We start from the raw sequence: 25,351 nt of genomic DNA, 5'->3' as shown, positions 1-25,351 counted from the left end.
TAAAAAGCTTATTACTTTATATTCCGCCAGTCTACCATACTTTTTATAATCAGCTAAAAGAAGCTACTGGCAATGATAATGAATAAGTGGAAATTGTAGATATCTAATTTTTCTTTAAATAAACTTAATTTTTTTATAAATACGTGTTTTTTTTTCTGTAAAATAATAGATGTTTATACATTTTAATGACTAACACAATCAAATAACAAGAGTTACGGTTTAAGATTTTTTTAAAACTTTAAATCTTAATTTTTCAGCTTTCTTATTTTGTGACTTACCATTATGTTGCAATAAGGTCTTTAATTAATTTTCTTTAATAAAGTAAAAAGTAAGAAAAAACAATTTTCCCCAGAAGCAGTTGAACCAAAGGATCGTTTTCTCTAATTTCAAATAGTGTTTCGAAATCTCAGTAAAGAAAGTTTATAAAGGTTGACTTTAAATACACCATACAATTGTTTTTATGTTCGGGATCCTATCTTTTATTTATAAAACTCGAGAAGAGAAGAATTTCCATTCTATAAACTGCACTATCAGTATCCAATGGGCCAGAGAATGCTGCGAGAGTAAGATCGCATCGTTCTTTATGTATTTTTGAGGAGAGCCGGCAAATATTGAGTAGATCCGATGATACGGCCGTTAAGCATGCCTTGATTTCACATGGGCAGGAATTCTGGCAGGATGGCCGGAACGCGCGCATCCTGATGGCATGGCAGCAGCATCCAACGGGATAGTCGGTGTTTAGATTCCGTCGAGATACGTCGTTTATGTTCTAAAAAAGTATGTGTAAGACTCTGATCATGGGGATTTAATGCCATGGGGTAGCTATGAGAGAGGTTTTAAGTGTCTGGTGCTGGATTGCGCTCTTGTTTTCATCAGGTGAGTCGATCTTAATGCATTTTTCTCTTGTTGGAAAGTAGGTTAGTTGCCGGTAATACTATTATAACCTTACAAATTTTCAAGAGTCGATTGTTGGAAACGTGCCAAATGTTTAGATGGATTTCGAGTAAACAGTCAAGCTTTGAATTAATTAGAGGTGTTAGGCAGGCAATTTTGAATGGAGTTTAATTACAAAATTTATCAACGATGCAATTTAAATTCGGAAATCAAAATTAACTTAACTAAAAATTAAATAACTAAAACTATCCGAAAACTTGTATTAAAAAAATAGTTATAGTGAATCTGCTAAGAAAACTTGTTGATGAGATCATCTCGATATTTGATAAAAAAATAATAAAATATATATTTTCTCATTAATACTAACCATAATAATTAGTTATACGCATAAATTAATGAGACAGGGTAAAATAGTTTAATTCCAACTATATTTTTGACAAAAAAGGTACTATTTGTAGAAGTACATGACGTGTTTAACCATAGTGTTGTTAAGTTATGCATATTTAACTTTAAAACTAAATCATAATAATTATGCCTATGAATTAGCGTATATTAAATTTATAATTATAATCAGAGCTTAGATTTATAGGCAACAAAAAGTGAAGAAAGGATTCTACATAGGCAAATATTTTTATTAAAAAAGGCAGAAATCTTAACATATAGGCAACATATAGGCAATATAGGCAAATAACTTATTATATATTATATAGAGTGAATTAATTTAATATTAACTTAAATTAACACAAATACACTCATGGACAAAAATATCAATAATTTTGGAATTTTCCAATTTTTTTTGTAGTCACTATAATTTAAAAAAAAATTATATTACTGATGATACTTATATAGTAGGCTGATGTACTCAACTGGTTTGAGATATTTTGACATTTATTTTGACGTTTATTCAGCGTTTAGTTTCATTCGTACATTTTATCATAAAAAACCTTCTTTACGTAAAGGAAAAATCATACTAATTCGGTTATTTTTAGTTTAATTTATTAAGTTTAAATAAATATTGTTTTGATTTAACTAATTTTAAAATGAGTATGCCATCAATTCGACTCTGCGATGAAGCTCATGTAACACAGATTGTAAATTTGTACGAGGAAGGATATGCACAAAAAGATATCGCACGACGTCTCAGGAGAACTCAATCTACAGTTGCGATAACTTTAAAAAGGTACAGCTAAACAGAAAATTTTGTACGAAGGCCTGGTCAAGGACGCCCAAGGTGCACAATCGCAATTGATGACTGTTTTTTGGTTTTTAATTCTACATGAAATCGTTCATTGACATCGATGCACCTCAGAAATGAGCTATTAAATGTTAGAGAAGTTAATGTGAGTTCAGAAACAGTTACACAAAGATTAAAAAAAGCAAACTTAAAGCCCAGACGCCCCGCCAACCCGACTTGTTCATAGAAAAAACAAAAATTAGAAAATTCCAAAATATTCGATATTTTTGTCTATAAGTGTATATTTACACAACATAGCATTAGTAACATAATAATTTAATAACTAAATAAATTCATTAAAATTAATAATTAAACATTGTAACCCCTTCAAATTTTATTATAAAAGCTATAACCTAAAACTATGTTTTCAATCACTTTAAATGAATTTGTACCTTATAAACAAACGTTCCACATCTATAGATGTAATTGGAGTATATTTCAGTCAAAATAATAAATCTGGCTCAATTTGTAATTCCTCGAAAAATGTGCTATTCAAAATTTTAGCAACATTAGATAAAAAAAACCTTCATCTTGTTTTGAAGCTAGTTTCTTGTGGCATTTTAAAGTAATTACTATTTAAATGGGAATAAATCACAATTAAAGATTAAAGTACATTTATTGACGTTTCAATTTTCACTTCGGAAATCGTTCTCAAAATACAAACTTAATTAGTAAATTAAACAAATTTTGTTTTTTAGTTACTTGGTGAAAAATTCTTCTAATAATTTAATTTTATCCGACTCATTTATATTGACAATTCAGACATATATTAGATATTTTAAAGTAGACAAATTTAAAATGATATTGCCAATATTGTTGATTTGCATTCCTGGGACGACTTTACTTGTAAGATAGTTCATTCGATTTCATGAAATCAACTTTAACTTGAGAATATCCGTCAGCAAAAAATCATAGCATGTAATTCGTCTTTAAAAAAGACAAACACATGCCATGATGACAGAAAAATTCTACTGTTAGTGATTCCATAGTAAATTATGAGGGAAAAACCAGGAAAAAAACCTCATAATACTATCCCGATATGGTAAGTATTTGGTTGTACATTTAGTATACTTTCAATAAACACCAAATTCTGATTTAATAAGTTTGTTATTTAAAAAACATTAATGATGTATCCTCTATAGGTTACTGACTCACTAAAACTGGTATTTTCCTTTTAATGTTTTTAGTATTTTCATTAGAAAATTATTATTCTTTGAAAATTTTGACTCAACTTTGTAACTCAATTTTCTATTTTGCATAAACGATTAGTGGTATCAGATGTCTTATTATTTTCAAAATGAAACGAAGAAGCTTCAACAAAAGCAAAAAGCGGTCTCGAGTTAAAACTTTTGCGATAAATTTATTATAAAATATATCATCTTTAGACCAATATAAATTTAATTGTGGTACCTGAGTGAGATCCATTGCGATTATTACCTCTAGAAAGACTCTTATTTCAGTTTTGTTTGTGGCTGTCTATAAATTTAACCTGGATTTTCTTGAGTATCGCATATTTAATTGTTGAACAGCATAAATGTTGGTTTCATAATCAATAATATTTCATCAGTTACGAAATGATTAAAAACATCTATTGGTTTTTGTACCGCATGTGGTTGAATACCAACTAATATATTCTTTCTTATTACAAAATCGTCACCATCTACATCTTTCTCTAAATCACACCATTCATCACTATCACTATTTTCAGCACTTTGTTCATTATTATCTAATGGAACTTGCTTATATGGTGTAGTAATAATTTCGTCGTCGTCATCATTATCAATAGAAGAATTGAAATCGGAGGATGAAGAAGGTTTAGGAAAATAACTTTTATCTAGCAATGAATCGTCACTGTCAAAGGGATCTTCGATATTGTCGCAATCAGATGAAGATTGAGTTGCTGTCTGTTCATTATCCATATCGAGTCATAATCTTGTTCGTTATCCATTTCGTGTTCTATTTCTGTTCGTCTAAACTGTTGTTCGTTTTCATTACTAAAATTTTCGTAACTTAATCAACCCTGTATTATCATGTTATTCATTTAAAATAGTATTTGTTTCAGAACTCTCTTCAAAGTTTTTATGATCACTGATTGTTTGCTCATTTGTACCTTTTGTTTCACTATCAACCATATATCTTGCCCTTTTCGACATTTTAACAAGTACTGCTCACACTTCAATGAACTACAATAAACTGAAACCGAATATATACAGCTATAAGTGCCAACAAGTTGAAACGAATGGCAATGACACATGCCTTTCGGGGTCTGTGACGCATAGTTACAATAAATTTTTGTTTATGTGCGGCACGTGTCTCCGGGGGCATGTCTCATATTACCGACATCAGTAGCGAGAATTAAAACTTTGCTATCGATAGCTATTTGTTACATTTAAAATGACGTACAAAAACCATTTTTATCGCTACCGCAAGATGCGACGGTTTGACCAATTTTACTACAGCACAGCTGAAAAATTACGCACATGCCCCTGAGGATACACGACGCAGTCAAAGTGTTAAACACAAAAAATGAATTTTGATAAATTATAAATAAAATAGAATAGTAACCAATAGAAAATTATAATTAACCGTAAATGTTGGTTGCTATTCTAATTTATTTATAATTGATTAAAGTTCATTTTTTTTATATAAATAATTTTTTAAAATTACATTTCTAAAAAAAATCAAAACAGAAAGAGAAACCTTTATTAGACCAAGGATTTTTTATAATAATGTTTTTTTTAGTATGTGTAGCAGCAAAATTTTATTAACAAAACTAAAAAAATTAATTTTATTTGGTGAGATACTACTTTTTTGCAAATATTCGTTCCACTTTATCGTTCCACGATATTTTGTATTTTTATTTTAGCTCTTGAAAATAATTATTTGTTTACAAGAAAACAGGCGAGAAATAGAAAGAAAAATGGAGAAAATCAAGAATCAACACAATTCCGAGGAGAGAAGGGAAACGAGTATCCATAGTACAGAGGAAGTGAAAATACGGTTTGGCGGGGATGTAAGAAAGTTACACCCAGTGCCTTTCATAAATAATTTAAAAAAGAAAGTACAATATATCGGACATTTCAAAGCAGCTAAAGAAGCGATCAGAAACCATGTCAAAGATGAGGCGAGTTTATGGTTTGACAGCAAAGAGGAAGAGTTAGACAGTTGGCATACATTTGAACATAAATTTTTGAGTTATTTCTGGGGGAAAATACAACAGTTACAAGTAAACAAGGAATTGCAAAATGGAAAATACCACGGGAGGATGGGCATCTCAGAAAAGACATACGCATTGCAAATGTACAACAACGCTAAACATCTTCAATACAATTATTCATCCGAGCAACTAGTAGAGTTGATTGCGAGACATTTTGAAGATACACTGGAAGATCACATCAATCTCCAGAACTACAAGGACATCAACAGTTTATACCAATTCTTACAAATAAGACAATCGCGTAGGCAGAAAAGAAGGACAAGGAGATCGCAAGAAAACTATAAACGAGAAACTCAAGAATACAGAGATGGAGGACAAAATGTTAGAAGGGACTATACAAGACGAGAATTTATTCCAAGAAGGGAAAATGAAAGTAGAGAAAACCGAAGAGAAATTTATGAACGCAGAAATCGGCAATGGAACGAGGACAGATATCGAGAAAATCACGAAAACATAAATAATAATCGGCGAAATGAACAGGAATATCGAGAAAACCGATACGGGACAGATAGGTCAAAAGAAAATACAAGAAAAGTGAATAATACCCAAATAGAAGAAGTTGAAGATGAGACACAAAGCGACGGGATAAGAAGCACAGAAGAACAACAGGCGTTTTTTCACGAAGGCGCTCACTAAAAACAAACCAAACAGGAATCTTTTGTCAACCGAAGGAATTTATTAAATTAGCAGGACACAATGAGAAAAGAAATGGAGTTATTCTAAAATTTGTGGATGGTTTTATCAAAGACAAACCAATTAAAATTATGATAGACACCGGTTCGGAAATAACATTGATCAACAGAAAATTGACAGAAGTTAATTTGACAAATTTAATTTACAAAATACCTAGGGTAAATTTGGTGGGCGCAAATAAACGGACATTGGGAACGATAAATAAATGCATACGAGTAATGGTACGATTGGACAAGAAAGTTTATGCATTACAATATGTAATAATGCCAAACATGTCACACGACGTGATTGTAGGAGTGGACGAATTGGCAGAAAAACATGTGATGATAGATTTCAAAAATAACACGACGAAAATCACGGAGGAAAACGAACAAGAACAGGACATATTGGAAAAGGACAAGGAACATGAGAATCGGAAAAATGATGATTTAGACAAAGAACAAACGGTGGAAATGAATTTGACAACGAAGCAAGGACAGAGAAAGAAGAAAAAAACAGAAAACAAAAATAAAAAGAGGAATGTGGAATTCCGCAAAAGAAGAGATGAGCTCAGCAGAAGAAGAAAAAGAAGAAAAAGGTTTGATAAAAGAAAAGGGAAAATATATAATTGAAACGGGGGTGTTTGAAGAAGAAGTATGCGAGATGAAGAAAACGGAATTAATTTCGGAGTAGGAAGCTGTCAAATTTGAAAAGAAAAATTTGCAGATGTTGCTGGAAATGAAAACTGATAAAAAAAAGACTTATGGATTGCCTAAATAAATTTAAATTTATAGAACAAAGAGTTTAAACATGAAAATTGACAGATTGTTAAGACTTTTAGGAGAACCAAACCGAAAAATTGCGGAATTAGAATCTGGTGTTATAGCCAGTAAATTTGTTTTTTCGAATTTAAGATCAAGCTTTGATGTAGAAAACTTGCAGAAACAACGATCTCAAAAAAAATATCGGTTACAAAAAATCACAAAAAACATGCATGAAAGCTTTTTCAGGATCAGCTAAACTGGATTCGGGAGCGAATGAAGCTAAAGAGAACTTAGATCAGATCAGTTTGCAGTACGATCCTAAAATGAGATCAAAGTGTTGTTGCGAAATTGGTGGTAGTATTAAATGGATGAGGGAGCTGCTCGAGAAAGATATGGCTTTGAGACAAGAACAGGCTTCCCAGAAAATTGAATCTTTACGAAAAGTAAAAGAAGTAGGTGAGGATAAAATGATAACAAGAGAATTTTTTTTTGTTTGAGAGAAAATAATTTTTTTTACTGCACTTATATATAAAAAAAAATTGTATCTCAAAACAAGGAGGGGATTTTGTTATGATTCATTTTATCAGCCAAGGAGAAAAATAAAAATTAATAAATAGACCATTTAAATAAATTTTCAAGACATCCTGGTAAACAAAATTTATGTATTAGATTAAGATAAGATTATATTAACAGAAAGTTTTGCCTGTCAACAACTGATTTTTAAACAGTCGCAGGTAAAATATTTTTATATAGAATTTGAATGCCCTTACTTATTATAATCATTTCATTGTTTGTATATGACCTAGGAATATGATATTGTAGTTAACCTTTTGTTATAGAAATGAATTATGTATTGATAACAAAAGGGAAAGCCAAGTTTAAAGCAAAAAATTTTAGTTTTTCTGGAAACAGTAATGGGGTTTTTCTTAATAATTGTAAATAAAATAAAGCTTTTTAATTGGACATTTTTTGTTTGAATGGGAGAATTAATAGTTTTTTTTTGAAAAGATATCCTTGGATCTAAAGTAGGAATTCCTGGAATACGTAGGAAATAGTTTGGCGGCACCAAGTTGACAGAAAGAGGTCCTTGTGTCATTGAGAAGTAGCTGAGTGTTTTGGAGAATTAAATTTAAAGTGAAAATTGTTGGAGAATTGAATCGGGTGTTTCGTACAGTCGCTGCAGGAGGATTGCAGATACGAAAAAAAGAAAGTTGAGGCGAATAGTGGCAGATCACATTGCTGTGGAGCGTGGACAATTCTGGGTATGGCCCAAATACAATCTACGAAGGAAAGGTCAGTGATTTTCTGTTCAGAATTAAAAATTTTGTAACTGTGAATGAGGTTTGTTGACATCATTGTCGCTACCATTTTTACGCAAAGACTTCATTTGTAAAATGTTTTAAAGTTTTGTTTTTGCAATAAAGTAAAAATTGAAAATCAGAAAGATAAAAAGTTTTAAAGATATTCTTTGAAATTAGCTTTAAATTGGTGTGGTCTTCAAGAAGACTTAAAATATTCTTTTGTGTAAATTTTATTGTATTCATTTACGCTGATTGATAAGATGATGGCAATATTTGATAATTGTTTTATTCTTCTTTAAATAAAATAAAGAATACCAATTTTTTGTAACATACTATTTTTATTATTATCCTTTTTTCTCTATCACGATAAAGGACAACTAGGAAATCTTTAAACCCACACAACATAGGTTAATATAAGGAGATTTTTCACCCTGAGAACAATTAAGTTATGTTTTGATTTGGTCAATTAATCAAGTAAAAATAATAATAACATATTAATATATATATATATACATGTATATATATATTTATATATATATATATATATATATATATATATATATATATATATATATATTTACATATATAATAATTTTAAGCCAAAAACTTCCATCAGCAAATATCGTTGAAAAATAAAACATTCCAAAAATATAGTAGTAGAGTATAAAGATTATCTATTTAATAAACCGAAGTGGCGAGGAAAACTAAATTAGTAAAACATCACACTTAAAACTGTGATAAACGAGTGGTCTAATTCGAATTTATTTCTGCGTTGGATTTTAAACTTCTCCTTTTGAACTTTAAGCTCTCTGCTCACGAAAGGAATTGGCCAACGTTCATTGCAACTTCCAAGTAACAAACGACTTCAACTTATCCATCGCGAGCTCATTAACAAGCAGCAAAATGTACGCGACTAAATGTTTAATTTCGCGCGATTTATGTCCATCCTTCTATTCGCTCCATTTAATCTCCAAAGCAATAAAGAGAAGCACCTACAATGAAGACAAACGAAAATAATAAAAAAGTTTTCTGGAAATAACACAGGAGCATGTGTTTAATCCGAGAAGATATATTCTCATGCTAGGTGAGAAAAAATATATTTTTCCCGGTTATTTATCGCCATCTCAGTTCATCCTGTAAATGATATATATTTCAAGTTGGGACGTTCTTTGTGAGCGCAACATGAAACATTTTAGAGGATTACCAGGGTTCATTATTTTTTACAAAAGAAGGAAAATATGAATCTCAAAGAAATTCTGGATTACAAAAGAAGGAACTAAGTGTAGGATATGATAAGTGCGAAATGTTTTGAGAAATAAGAAAACTTTTATATTGTAGTCTTTGAAAGTTTTTGAGGATCAGGGATTATTAAAATCAGGTTCTAATACATTTGTTTAGGTTCACGGTCTTGCCTTTGAGATCGTTGACCTTTACTGTGAAGAGAACTATGCAATTTATAATTCTTCATTAATAAATTCGAAATGTGAACGTGCAGTCCGATTGCTGGACTGGAAACGCTACGTGCCGGAAACTATACGTGCATGATAATACGTCGGACCTTAACAGCAACACTCCTTTGCTCTTAGCTCTACTGCGTAACTTGCTTAATTTTTTACCAAAATAGATTTTGTTTTTATTTTAAATTAAAGATATTTTTGTGCTATACAGAATTATTTAAATGAAAATGAGGGTTGGTTAGAAATTAAAATTAATTTAAGAGTTTGAAAATTTTAGACGCCTATAAAAAAATAACACAAAATACGGATCGCTTGAAAAAAATAAATATATGATGTAAAATCACAACAGATACGCTCCAGAATTTTTAAAGTGGTACAAGGCAGTTATAAATTGAAAAAAGCGATTTTTTGACGTTTTTTCGCCGTTTATTGAGTTACATTTTTAGTTAGAGATTGGTTACTCTTTTGAGAAATATTTAAGTAAATAGTTGTTCTCAATACCTTTAATTGGGACTCCTAGTAAACTATTTTGAACTGCCAGAACCAGGGTTATGTTGATTTAAGAGGCGAAAATCTGATTAGAACCGATGCGTCGGTTCTCCGGCGTTTTAACCATTTTTTTTCTGTTTTTGAGTTAAACCTTTAGTTAAAAAGATGCTACTCCTTTGAAAATCAATACCCCAAAAATTTGGGGTCAAATTTCCCCTGGGGCAATTTGACATTCTTATGCGCCTATGTCCTTTGTTTTTTTCTTGATTCTCTACAAAAATCTCATTGACAGTATTGCGATTAAATTACCATTATAATAGCATTTTACATTAGGAACCAATCCCGTTCTTCTTTCAGCTTCAACTTAAAACATGAAATTCGTCTTCTTCCGATGCTTCTTCTGCCATCTATCTTTCCTTGCATTATGAGTCGCAGGATGCCATACTTCTCGCCCCGCATCACATGTCCGAGATACTGTAGCTTTCTTTCATTAATTGTAAGTTTAACTTCCTTCTCTTTACCTATTCTTCTCAGTACTTCATTGTTCGTAACTCTATCTACCCAGGAAACCCTCATAATTCTTCTATAGGTCCACATTTCAAAGGAGTTAAGTCGTCTCCAATCCCGTTAGATTTCAATAATACTTTACAGTGGAGCTCCAGATTAGTACTACATATAATAGAATAGACCTTATAATAATATGTAACAATAAAACACTGAAAACTTTGTTTTCAAAACTTCCACAAAATTTATTTTAAACTCTTATCACTACAGCTGTTTCGGCTGATTGCCTGTCTCAAGTGATCTATTTTTGGCATGCGTTTACACTTTATAGTATCTAATGAAATAGGTTGAGGAGGGGAGAACTGTTTATCTCAAGTTGGTCATTCAGAATTATATCTGTATTTTTTAATTTGTTGATTTCCATAGATTCTAATAAAGATAGCTTAAGGCCTTTATTTTAAATGTGAAGAATTTTAAATTCATCATTAAAAGAATGATTATGATCTAGAAAGTAAGTGCGTATGTAAAATCTGTTTTTCAATTATTAAAAGTCCTTTTATGTTCTGCTATTCCTTTATTAAAATTTCTACCAGTTTGACCGATGTAAGTGTTTGGGCAGTCGCCACATTTAAAATTGTACACACCACTGTGAAGTGTTTTTTATTTTGGCTCTTGTTGTTTTTAATATATTTGCCTAGGTTGTTATCTGTTCTGAAAGCTGGTGTTATTCCTTTCTTTTTTATGTGTTTGGCTATTTTTGTTGATATTTTGCCTGTATATGTAATCCAGCAGAAAGTGCTGGGTTTTTTCTCTGGTGGTGGAAATACTAATTTCAGGGCTTTCTTGTGTAGTTTTTGATTTAACATTTTATTAATTGTTTGTTCGTTGTATCCATTGTTTACTGCTATTTGCTTAATAATATTTAATTCTGTCCCAAAGTTGTATTTTGACATCGGAATTTCTGTTAATTTATGTAACATACTATGATAGACTGCCGGCTTATGTTGTGTGGGATGGGATGATGAATTGTGTATGGTCGTGTCAGTATGGGTAGGTTTATGAAATATGGAGAAGTCAGGTTTGTTTTTAAGTCTAATAATTTTCAAATCTAAAAAATTTATGGATTGATTTTGTTCTATTTCTATTGTAAATTCAATATGACTATGAAGTGAATTAATATACAATAAAAATTGGTCGAGTTGCCTGTTAGTTCCTGTGAAACATACCAGTACGTCGTCTACGTATCTCCACCAATATAAAAACTGTTTGAATATGGGATGTTTTGAAATCTTTGTTTCTAGATGATCCATAAAAATATCTGATAGCAATGGGCTTAGAGGATTGCCCATTATAAGTCCTGCACTATTATTTGTATATATTTCATTATTAAATTCAAAGTAGTCCTGGTTTATGCAAACTTCAAGAAGAATTAAAATTTCAGATGTAATGATTGGATTTGTACTATTTTGGTCTAAAAGGTTTTTTAATAGAATAAAAGTTTCTGTAGGAGGGATACTAGGAAAAAATTTTTTACCTCAAATGAAATTAATTAAATTTTGTGGAAGCTTTGAAAACAAAGTTTTCAGTGTTTTATTGTTACATAAAATGAATTTTCATCAAGTAACGGTCTAATCCCTCAATTACTTATAATAATATTCTTTATTCATATTTTTTATACATAATTTTTTGCTTTCCTGACAACAAGAAGGAAGTTTTTATAGCGTGTATATATATTATCGTTCTTGTCACCACAGCCTTTGCCTTACTTTAGTTTATATGCACTGCAAACATCAGGTGCTTGTTTAGATGTATCCTTAATATTTCACTATTTAAACGTCTTTCTCTTTACGTAGAGAAAGGCGTTTAAATAAAAGTAAAAGATTGCATTTCATTTCAATCGGAACTCCACCATTGCTCTACACGTGTTTCGAGTTATTCAACTCATCATCAGGAGCACTTGTGGAAGTTCAACTGAAATGAAATGCAGTCTAGTATTTGGTTATTATAACCAAAATAACAGCCAGGTACGCTAGCAGCGACATCTATACGAAGTAACAAGAAGTCCAGAGACCTCTCTCTGATAGTAAATTAGGTGAACCGCAAATTCAAAGCCTCTTACTAGAGACTTTTAACGACGCTAGAAGTATCTTTTTACTTCAACATGCATCTACGATTCACCTTTGAAAATTACTATCTTTTTCGCTCTTTACGTAGAGAAAGACGTTTAAATAAAAGTAAAAGATTGCATTTCATTTCAATCGGAACTCCACCATTGCTCTACACGTGTTTCGAGTTATTCAACTCATCATCAGGAGCACTTGTGGAAGTTCAACTGAAATGAAATGCAGTCTAGTATTTGGTTATTATAACCAAAATAACAGCCAGGTACGCTAGCAGCGACATCTATACGAAGTAACAAGAAGTCCAGAGACCTCTCTCTGATAGTAAATTAGGTGAACCGCAAATTCAAAGCCTCTTACTAGAGACTTTTAACGACGCTAGAAGTATCTTTTTACTTCAACATGCATCTACGATTCACCTTTGAAAATTACTATCTTTTTCGCTCTTTACGTAGAGAAAGACGTTTAAATAAAAGTAAAAGATTGCATTTCATTTCAATCGGAACTCCACCATTGCTCTACACGTGTTTCGAGTTATTCAACTCATCATCAGGAGCACTTGTGGAAGTTCAACTGAAATGAAATGCAGTCTAGTATTTAAACTATATATATATATATATATATATATATATATATATATATATATATATATATAAAATGTTACAATCTCACTTAAACGAAATGAAAGTTTCATGCAACGCTTTTGGTATGCAAACAATCCATGCGATATGTTAATGGTTTTGGTTTTAAAAATTATTTGCGGAAGGCGGAGTGCAGATATTGCATTTTTAACCATATGTTATTTTGGTGTAGCGTTGTTGAAATCCTGTGTGCGACATATTAAAGTACAACAAGTTATAAAGTTTTTAGCAGTCAAGCACTCAAAATGGTAAATAAAAAAACTTTATATCCTAGAGTTCTGTTTATTATTTGCAGTAAGACCACGTCGTTTCAACTTCATATAAGTAATGGTTGTTTTTATAAGAGAATATTCCGTTTTAATTTTTTCTATTAGTTCCCCTTAAAATAATTAAGTATACTATAATATATTGTAATTACACATATAATGCTCTATCTGAACATACTATAAAAAGACCCTTGGCTACACTAACCTTTTATAGATTAATTTTATATATTCGTCATATTTTCTCATATTTCTTTACCAAATTAAATGTTCTTCTTCTGTTTTATACTATTTTATGGTATATTTGTTTTTCTATCCTTGTTTATCTTATTTCCAGATATTATTATCCTTCATTATGTAATAATAATAAAAAATATTATTAATACTGCTAATAAATAATAAATGTTAATGCACATATGCGGAATTACTTGTGTCATTACAGTTATTCGTTCACTCCTTTTGCCTACAAATTTTAATGTAGCCCAGTATGCGTAAAAAATAATACAACACAGTTTTTCCTATTTTTTTGCACCTTTTTGTGAAATTTTTTGCCAACTTTGTTTCGGCGATCTTCGAGATTATATTTTTAGCGGGATAGAAAAACTTGTAGTGTTTTCAAGTAAACAACTTTATGTGTTGTTTGTTGGTCGTCACGCTAGATGGTAGTTTATTTTCGTTTGTACGGTGATAAAAGTAACGTCTCGTGATCGGGCTGCATTTCTTTTCACTTAACTAAATTGCGACTTTGTAGGGAAAACTTTTAATTATATATTTAATGGATATTTAAGTTCCAATTAGCTATTGCAATTACTTGCAATAAACATAATTTTAAGAGTCTAAGTGAACTAATTTGTACTGGTCCCTTCTTAATAAATATAAATTGGCAGACAAACAGATTAAGAGAAAAATAAAGGACGCAAAGGACGTGTGTATGGCCAGTTTGTGTGCCAGACTAGCATCTGGCAAAGAAGTTGAAGAACTAAAAACTATGACTCTGAATATTCATAAAAAATCAAAGAAAGAATATGAATTGGTAGGACGAAAAAAGTCTGCTGAAATATGTAGTCTAAATATTAATAATTAATATTAAATAAAAAACAAATATAGGTCAGTTTGAAATTGGAGAAATAAAAGAGCAAGGAGACCGATTAGCTGTATTTGTAGCACAAGAAAAGTTTGTGATAGCTAATACATATTTCAAACTTCCATACAAAAAATACATTATACAGTGTGTAAAAGCCAAATGGAATAAATTCATTATTTAGGTCACTGTACATATTTATAAAAAATCCCGAAACACGTCAAATTTAAATTATAACTTGACATTCTTTAACGTAAAAATGCAACCCCTATCTTCAACCCCCTTAGAATGACAGATACAACCCCCAATTTGTAAAATAGGAAGTATAGGCTTGTGATATATCGTTTGAAAGGTCTTTTCATTCTCCATTCAAAAATGTTGTCGCTTTCAAGTTTATTAAGATTAATTAAGATAAAATAAATTAAAATCATGTGGTTACCGAAATTCGCTAAAATATACTCAAAACTTATTTCCCATTTAGGTCTTGATAGTGAGAAAGTAAACAAAAACCATAGCAATGTGGCTTTTAGATGGTAACCATTAAAAAACTTTAAAGAATTTCCGTGGCAACGTTATTTTAACACGCATTAGTAAATTGTTTTATTTAAGTTGTCAGTATTTTAATTTAAGTAAAAAGTTCGTTCAATTCAATTCTGAAAAATGGTTAGATTAACGGAAATGCATAAAATAACAGTTTTACAAATGATTGGTTACGGAGATAACACCCGAACACAACAGGAAGTAACTCGCCTATTTCATGAGAAATTTCCTAATTTACCGCCTATATTCCAAGGAACAATAAGTAAAATAGAGAAGCAGTTTCGCGAGTTTGGTCATGTAAGGCAGATAAAAAAGCAGCTGCCAATGCACTGAGTGATGAACTTAAATTATATGTGTTGCTTAAGTTTCAGGAAAATCCACATACATCGAGTAGACAGGCATCCACTCCATTAAATGCTAGCCATACATCGATAGTAAACATATTAAAAGAAAATAAATTGCATCCCTATAAGATAATACCTACTCAGGAGCTCATGGAAGACGATTTTGATAGGAGAACTTTCTTTTGTGAGCAAATGATGGACATGTTGAATAACACTATTATACAATTAGAAGACGTTATGTTTTCTGATGAGTGTACTTTTTCACTTAACGGTCATGCTAATCGGCAAAATTGCCGCTACTGGGCCACGGAAAATCTTCACTGGATGAGAGAAGAACACACTCAATACCCTCAAAAGGTTAATGTTTGGGCAGGGATTGTAGGAAACAATATCATTGGTCCCTTTTTCATTGAGGGCAGCTTGAATGGCAACAATTATTTTGCACTACTTTTAAATAATGTCATTCTAACGTTGGCAAATTTATATCCTGATCCAGGAAACCCTTAATTTCCAGCGAATACGATATGGTTTCAGCAGGATGGAGCACCACCACATTACCAACGTAATGTCCGGCAGTACCTCGATACAATATTTCCCAATCGGTGGATAGGGAGGCGAGGATCGATTGAATGGCCAGCGCGATCACCTGATCTTACATTATTAGATTTCCTTTTATGGGGATATGTGAAGAGCCATGTGTACAAAACTAAACCTTCTGATTTAAATGACTTAAAAGAACGAATAACGCTTGCGATTAGGTCGATCACGCCTGTTATGTTAAATAATGCTAGAGGACAGTTTTATTTGAGATTAGGATGTTGTCAAGACGTTCGCGGTGAACATTTTGAACATCTACTTCAATAACATTCATAGTTATTTTTCGTGTTCTACATTTTATTACGTTATGCATTACATTTTAGTTTTTGATTGTATTGTAGCGAATTTCGATAACCACATGATTTTAATTTATTTTATCTTAATTAATATTAATAAACTTGAAAGCGACAACATTTTTGAATGGAGAATAAAAAGACCTTTCAAACGATATATCACAAGCCTATACTTCCTATTTTAAAAATTGGGGTTGTACCTGTCATTCTAAGGGGGTTGAAGGTAGGGGTTGCATTTTCACGTTAAAGAATGTCAAGTTATAATTTAAATTTGACGTGTTTCGGGATTTTTTATAAATATGTACAGTAACCTAAATAATGAATTTATTCCATTTGGCTTTTACACACTGTATACCTGAATATTATCAGAATATTCCAGACGACATAGTAAGAAATCAAATAGATTACCTCATTATTAATATAAGATTCCTTCAATCTATAATATCCAAATGTCCAAAAAGATTGTCTAAAAATCGTGAAACTGCTAATAAGAGTAATGTTGAAAATAAAGAAATTGCATTTCTTGGTAGGTACACAAAACAGGAAGTTGCAGTCTGCTGTGATTCAAATGTAATGAATAGTGTACATTTAATTGTGGATAGCTGTTTATGTGAAAATACATTCAATTTTTGGCTAATTCCAAAACAGTGGGTAGACCAATAAATGTAGCAAAGGTTGGTGAAACTGTAGCAGCAAAATTTCGAGGTAGTTTCTCAGCTATACCTACCGAAGGACTTTCAGTTAACTTGAATGATGTTTGTGTTTGTGACAAACTTTCTTACAAATTTTTATAAGTAAGACAAACTGAAGAAAAAGGTTTTCGCGCGATTTTTGAAAATAAGAAAGTAAAAATCATGAGAGGTGATACTGCAACTATTACTGGAAAATTGATTGGTCATTTGTATTTTATAGAATTGCAATTGTATTGAGATGTGGTTTACATTGTTCGTGATATACCTAGTTGTGGCATAAGCGGATAGGACACTCTTGACGATTTCTCGTGAGTTCAGTATGTGAGATATGCTTGAAGGGTAAGCACACACGTTCTTTATTTTTAAAGAGAGGAAAGTGATAAGAAGTGATAAGAATTAAGTAATAGGAAAGTAAAAATGATTATGTTTGATTATTACAGTTTTTGTAGTGTTATACCTTATTAAAGACAAGATTGAAGTGGAAACATACTTTAGGAATTTTGTAGCTTTAACTGAGACTTAGAGAAAATAAAGAGAAATAACTTAAAGAAATAACTTTACAATATTCTGTATCCAGGACTCCAAAGCAGAACGGATTAGCGAAAAAAGTGTACATAGTACAATCGTACTATTTTAGATAAATCTAGATGTTTTATTTTGGACAACGGTATTGACTAGTCATTTTGGAGAAAAGCTGTATTATTTGCTGTGTACTTAACAAATCAAACTTCTACAAGTAAATTGCCTAATGACTAAATACCCGCTGAAGTTTGGTATGGTTACAAACCTGATATAAGCAAAATTAAATTATTTTGATGTAATGCTTATACACATATTACTGAAGAAGATCGATCTGGGAAGTTAGCTAAAAGGAAAATGTATTTTTATTGGCTATTTTGACAATAGATACTGCCTCTGGGACCCTCTAAAACGAGCATTGTTTACATCTTATTTAGTTAGTTTTGATAAAACTTGTGAAAGTGAATCTCCAGTTCATATGATGAGACATAGAGGTGTGAATGAGCAAACTATTAATGAACCTGTTAAAATTGAGCTATGATGACTATGAAGTGAGTATGATGATGGCTTTATCTGCTGGCTGTCTACCTTCTGAATTAAAAACTACACTAAAACTGTTTCGATGGGGAATGGATGAAAGGAGGCCATAGATAAAGGACTTTTGACATTAGAAAGTAACGGTACCTGGACGTTGGCAGTACCTTATGATTCACGATGGGTTTTTGTTGAGAAAAATGTTGATGGTCAGTTAGTGAAAAGAGCTCGATTAGTGGCCAGAGGCTATCAGCAGCCAGCATTGGACAACGAAGACGTGTATGCACCAGTAGCTAGATTTACCACCCTAGGGGTACTGTTAGCCACTGCTTTTTATCGTGACATGGACATTCATCAACTTAATGTGAGAAGTGCTTTTTTATTAAGTCCAGTGTCTAGTGATGTATTTTTAAAGCCATCGGATGGCCTAACTTTTAAGCCTGATGCAGTATGTAACTTGGTAAAAGCTTTATATGGTTTACGAGAAAGCCCTAAATGTTGAAATACAACCATTAATAAACATTTATATAATTTAGGATTTAAAAGATTTAAGGTTGACCCTTGCTTGGATTTCAATTTAAAAACTTATGTTTTGATGTGGTTAGACGATATTTTTGTTATTTTAATTTCTGAAGATGATGTCAAATTTTTAAAATCAAATTTAGAGAAAAATTTAGAATTAAGTGATTTATAAAATGAAACAAGAATTGTCTTTTTAGGATTAGAAATTAAAAGGAAAGATAAGACTTTAGTTGTTAGCCAGAAAATTTAGTTACAAAAATTGTTACTCGTTTTAACAAGGTAAATTGCAAAATTAGTATTTCCAATGGGACCTAAATTGAATTTAGCAAAAGAATCTCAAACTGATTTTAAAGTCCCTTATAAGGAGGTACTTGGTAGCTTGACGTATTTGATGCTTGGCACTAGGCCAGATTTGTGTTTTACAGATACATTAAAAATAATTTTAATAGTAGTCATTGCAAGCATCTTAAAAATGTAATTCACTATTTGAGCTATACTAACGAGTTGGGCATAATATACAATAAATTTACTAAAAATGATCAAGTTTCTGTTCATGCATATGCTGATTCAGATTTTGCGAGCGATGCTTATGACAGAAAGAGTGTTTCTGGTTATATTATTCTTTGTAATATTAAAGTTGTAAACTGGTGTTCTAAAAAGCAATATATAGTGCTCTTAGTAGCAATGAAGCCGAATATTTAGCTCTGTCTGCATGCATGACTGAGTGTTTGTTTTTAGGTCAACTTTTAAAAGAAATGTTTGATTTTCAATATCCAATTAAAATTTTTGAGGACAACCAAGGTTGCATAAAAATGGCTCAAATTTATGATACCAAACGCTCAAAATATATTGATGTAAAAGATCATTTCGTAAAAGTTCTGGCAAATAAAAGAAATTTTGTTATTGAGTAGGTTCCTACAAACAAATAGTTAGATGAGATTATGACCAAGGCATTGCCTGTTACTCAATTTCAATTATTGAGAAATTGTTTGAATGTTTCTGACAATATTGTTTAATTATAGAGTTTATTAGTTTATTGTAATTTTGTTTTGCAGTTTGTACTTAATTTATTTGTACTTTTGAACAATTGAGAGGCAGTGTTACTGTATAATTCAGTACTATAATTATTTTATGTATGTTGAAAACACGTTTTAGTTTTGTTGATGTCTGATGACTTACTTGTCACTTGTCACCGGTCTCTGTACACCTTACACTTGTACATGTAACACAATAAAACTTATTTCTTTTCTAATTAAATATAATAAAAGTGTTATTATTATAATCCTGCGTAAACATAAATAAGAGAATCTGTCATATACATTTATTCCAAGAGATCCTTTCTTTTGTTTTACAACCACCTTAATTTCACGCAATTTATGTCCAGCCTCTTCAGCCGATGTTATCTTGGACAAATACAAAACCACCTAAAATAAAGACGAACAAAAAACATAAGATGTCTGGAAATGACCGAAGTCTACGTATTTAATGCAGGAGAGATACATTCTCCTTGTTGAAAAAAGTATACCTATTATTCTTCTTACTTATCTCCCCCGGATGCGATGAAATAGTGGCAGATGCCTTGAAGGTGGCTGGAAAAAGATTATGGCAGGTCCTTGCCAAACTATTCACTAGATGTTTGCAGGAAGCAATAACACCAACCCAGTGGTATAACGCAGAAATTATCATACTTCATAAAAAAGGGGATGCTACCGACCTCAGGAATTACAGGCCCATAAGTCTACTTTCGCATATTTATAAACTATTTACAAAAATAATTACGAAACGACTAGAAAATAAATTGGAATTTTATCAGCCCATAGAACAGGCGGGTTTTAGAAAAGGCTATGGAACAAACGATCACCTACTGGTAATAAAAAATCTTATAGAAAAATGCACTGAATATAATAAACCACTAGCTTTAATATTTGTCGACTATGAAAAGGCATTCGACACCGTAAATCAACAAAAAATGTTGGAAGCCTTGACAGAATGCCGAATTGACTATCGGTATATAAATATAATTAAACATATATACCAAAACGCAACAGCCAGTGTTAGAGTGGGTGATCGTCAAACCCAGAAATTCCCGATACAACGTGGAGTACGCCAGGGGGACACCATATCGCCGAAACTGTTCACTACGCTTTTGGAATATATATGTAAAAGGGCAAAACTGACCGACAAGGGCATAAACATAAACGGAGAAAAGCTTAGCCATCTAAGGTTTGCAGATGATATTGTACTAATAGCTGATAGGATAGATGAGGCCAAAGAACTTTTAAATCAGCTCTACCTTTCCTCGCTAGAAGGGGGATTGAAAATAAATATATCTAAAACCCAGATGATGACAAATCTTGTAGTCAGCGAAGATATATGCGTAGGAACAAGATCCATAGACCAGGTAATGGCCTATAAATACCTAGGTCATGAGATTCGCATAGGAAAAGATAACCAAACCGTTGAGCTTCTCCGTCGTATAAGACTGACTTGGGCAGCCTTCGGCAAGCTGAACCATATTTTCAAATCGTCTGATATACCAATATGCCTTAAAAGAAAAACGTTTAATCAGTGTGTTTTGCCAGTGTTAACTTACGGTGCCGAAACGTTGACCATGACAAGGAGAACAGTTCAAAAGATCCGTGTGTGTCAAAGGGCGATGGAGCGTGCTATGTTGGGCGTTTCACTACGAGACAAGATCCCAAATCGCCAGCTACGACAAAGAACAGGAGTGGCTGATGCAGTAGAGAGAGTAGCAACACTGAAATGGAACTGGGCAGGTCACGTGGCTCGAATGACAGATAATAGATGGACAAAGCGGATACTGGAATGGAGACCAAGAGATGATGCCTACCGAAGCAGAGGTCGTCCACCAACACGTTGGACTGACGATCTAAAACGTTGTCATAGGAATTGGATGCAAGAGGCACAAGATCGAAATAGATGGAAAATTATGAGGGAGATCTATGTCCAGCAGTGGATAAGCGAAGATTGAATGATGATTATCTCGCCTTAGCTTTTTCCGAGTCAATGATAAATATATTTAAGTTAGGGCTTTTTTGTACAGCCAGACCATCATTTTAAAACATTAGGACGGTTCATTATTTTTCATAAAAACAGGAAATTACGGTTATAGAAACTTTTAAGGAATTACGAGAAAGAGCAGTAACAAAGACGGATTGCCGATGAAAAACATCTGAAGATTTATGTCTTAAGGAAACTGAATTGTGAAAGTATAATAGTTCCCGTAGGATCGTTAGGTTTTTAAATATATAAAACCGGAAATTTTATTGCCAGATTAAAGTTTGAATAAATACCTTGCAACTCATCGCATAAAAAAAAGTTTCCTCCTTTTATATCTCTTTATTTATTCAATTTTATTAAATGGGCAATAAAAGTCCTATATAGATATATCAGTAGTCGATATTTTCATGGACGCCACATCAATTTCTTATCAATTGAATTACTTACGTTTACTTTTATCATTTTATTGCTTTTTAAAATATTTTTCTAGAGATGAACCCAATTGTTTTTTTTTTAACTTTCCATTTATTTACCATCTCTAGTATAAATTACAACAAGTATAGTCCAGTCCGGATAGTATTTGTCCTTGCATGGCAAGCTGCTTCAAGTGTTATTATTCTAACCTTGAGGAGGAGGTCAGTAGTAGTGTAAATTTTAAATCGCGCCGGAATCCCACCGTTGCGTTAGCTGCCATCTTGAATTTAAATGAGAACCGCTTTTGTTAAATATCTTCGCCATTTTCAACTTTTCTACAAAAATGGTAGAGGAGAGGATTTAGCAGCACTTGTTGTGATTGTTTCTCAGTTTTCTGAAAGCGCTTCAGTAGTTTTCTGAAGATGAGGATTAACTGGAGCTATGCTGGTATTGGATAAGTGTGCAGCATTCTTAAAAACATGATAATTTTTATGTCCCTCTAGCAGCACATATTCTATCGCTGTTGTTTAATTTCTCAAAAGACTTTTGTAAAGACTAGAATATGATCCATTTATTTTTAACCACATATTTATATTCAGCGCTCATGTGCATTAAGAAAATGTGTCTCCATACTTAACTCAGAAAATATCAACAGCACGAACAAATTTGCAAAGAAAAATTGTAGAAAATCGCATTTGCAACAATTTCAGTCTGTAGAGGAACGGCGGTAAATTTGGACCTCTGCTGATAATTCGGATCCCTAGTACAGTCTCGTATGGAGGTGCTGCTGCCAATGGGAAAACAGCGTAAACCTTTTCTTGGCATTGTCGGATGTCGAGGCTCTGCCGCTGTTCAGTTAGTGACTGACTTTAGACAGTAACTATACGAGTTTTTTATTTTTATGACTACTGGAATATTTGCAGTGTTCCTGTTTATCATTTTTTACGATAGTTCTCGTGAAGGTAATAATTTGATACTAACCTACAAGTTTTTAAGTGGGCTTAGTTTTAATTTACACGAGTTATTTCCTAATTCGGACCCCTTGGAGTTTTTAATTCGAATTTATTTCTAATCTAATCAATAATTTCTAATCTTTCAGACTCCCAGTTAAAACGTTCCATTATTGAAAACTAATTCCGAATGTTATATTTGCAGATTTAAAAACTATTTTGAAGACTAACAAAGAAAAATAGAAGAGGTTATGGTCAAAGGAAAATATGACAAAGGCTATAGAAGCCACTAGGGCAAAAAGTATGGAATGAAAGAAGGCTGCCAATACTTTTGAAGTACCCAAGACCACGTTGATGCGTTTGTCAATCGAAAAATATGGCTAACTATTAAAAGCAGCTTCTGTTAATGCAGAAAGGCCTACTGTCTTGCCTCCCAAATTGGAGGAACAGTTGGTTAAGTATTGTTTGTTTATGGAATCTACATTTTTTGGTTTAACTAGGCGAGACTTTCGGCGGATGGCCTATCAACTGGCTGAAAGAAATGGCATAACGCACCCTTTTCTTAAACACAAAATGACAGGTAAAGCCTGGCTAGACCTACTTATAAAAAGGCATAAGGGCCGACTTTCATTTCGTAAGCCAACAGGAACCTTAACAAAGAAAATGTGTCAATGTTTTTTGGCAACATTGAATATGCGTTTAAAAACACAGCTATGTTGATGAAAGTCGCCTTACAGTAGTTCAGAGTAAAGTAGAACCAGTCATTGGTCTCCGAGAAAAAAGACAGGTAGGCTCTCTTACATCAGCAGAAAGAGGTGTTTTGATAACAATTGTGCTCTGTATGAGTGCTGGTGGTGACTATGTTCCACCCATGGTGATATATCCTCGGAAAAACATCAATGCTCAGTTGCAGAAAGGAGGTCGTTAAGGTGAAGCCATCAAAATGGATTGCAATGAACTGTTTATAAAATGGTTTGACCATTTTTTGAGCACTACAAAATCTACAACTGAATTACCTGTTCTCCTAGTCTTTAACGGGCATTCAAGTCACACACAAAAATATTGATATTATCGAGAAGGCTAGGCAGAACCATGTTACAATCGTCTCCTTACCACCTCATTCAACTTATAAGTTGCAGCCCTTAGATAAGTCTTTTTTGTTTCCTTTAAAGGCTTATTATAGTCAAGAGATTAGGCAATAGTTATTAATAAACCAACGCCCTCTAACAGCATTTGACGTCATGGAGCTGTTTGGCAAGATCTACATAAAGTGTCAAACGGAAAAATAGCTAGAAATGGTTTCAAGACAACTGAAATTTTTCCACCAGATAGAAACAAGGTTTCTGATGCCGAGTTCATTGCAGAAGCCCAAAAAGAGGAGACCATTGATCTAGATGATAACAGCTGTACATCTGATGATCCTGTTGAAATTTCTTCAAACAGCACACTTAATGAGAACGTTCACCTCAACTCAGTTGGTATAACCTCCTCCTCTACCTATGCCATTTCCGTCATCAAGTTTTTTTTTCCAAATCACAAGCCCCTTTCAAATCTTACCTGTGCCCAAACTGATAAAAAAAACATCTGGAAGAGGCCACAAGTCCTGCAAGTCAACCATAATCACTTAGATAGAGGCAGAAATTGCTGAAAAGGTTCTGTCAGGAAAAAAAGAACATATAAAGACGACAAAGAATAATGGAAGACGACTGGAACAAAAAAGAAGATGTTAGAGGGTAAAAATAAAGACAAATTTTAGAAAGAGTGTAAAAAGCATAAATGTAGCTCTCAGGTTAGGAAGCAATTAGATTTTGATATACAAAAGGGATCTTCATCTGAGGAAGAAGATCATTTGTCTCTGAAATCAGTATCTTCAATCGGATTCGTTGTAGGACCAGGGCAAACACCGGATGAATCGGATGTGACGTGCATGTTCTGCAACGAACAGTCGCCCAATTCAGTGACGGATAAACAGTGGATCAAATGCCTAATGTGTCAATGTTTAGTAAGTTGATTGTACCGACAGAAAAATATGATTACGTATGCGACTTCTGCCAGTAAACTAGATTCAAACTTAAAACAATCATAGGCCTACGCATATTATGAAAAAGCTAATTTATTTTGATATTTTTGTATTTAATTCACTTAAAATTCAGATTTGTACACAGTTTGTTAATCAATCTATTTTAAAAATGAAATAAATTTATATATTTATTTAACTGTGAATTATTTCTACACTTGTCATAATCCATCAGATTTATAGGGGGTACGAAATACGAGAAAAAGGAGGG

At 32.3% G+C, this 25,351-nt stretch overlaps 1 protein-coding gene across 1 annotated transcript in view; it reads left to right on the top strand.

The window, feature by feature from the left end:
- Positions 1 to 746: 746 nt before the first annotated feature.
- LOC140433617 (cell adhesion molecule Dscam1-like) overlaps positions 747 to 25,351 on the top strand; it is a 757,823-nt gene continuing 733,218 nt past the window's right edge. The window contains exon 1 of the mRNA XM_072521600.1: positions 747 to 876. Within this exon, the coding sequence (XP_072377701.1) occupies positions 825 to 876 (52 nt within the window). The 5' untranslated portion in view covers positions 747 to 824. The remainder of the gene's footprint in view (positions 877 to 25,351) is intronic.

Source organism: Diabrotica undecimpunctata, chromosome 2 (genome assembly GCF_040954645.1).
Source record: "Diabrotica undecimpunctata isolate CICGRU chromosome 2, icDiaUnde3, whole genome shotgun sequence".
NCBI classification, from domain to species: Eukaryota; Metazoa; Arthropoda; class Insecta; order Coleoptera; family Chrysomelidae; genus Diabrotica; species Diabrotica undecimpunctata.
The sequence above is the reverse complement of the archived record's forward strand: the minus strand, read 5'-3'. Positions and strand labels throughout refer to the sequence as shown.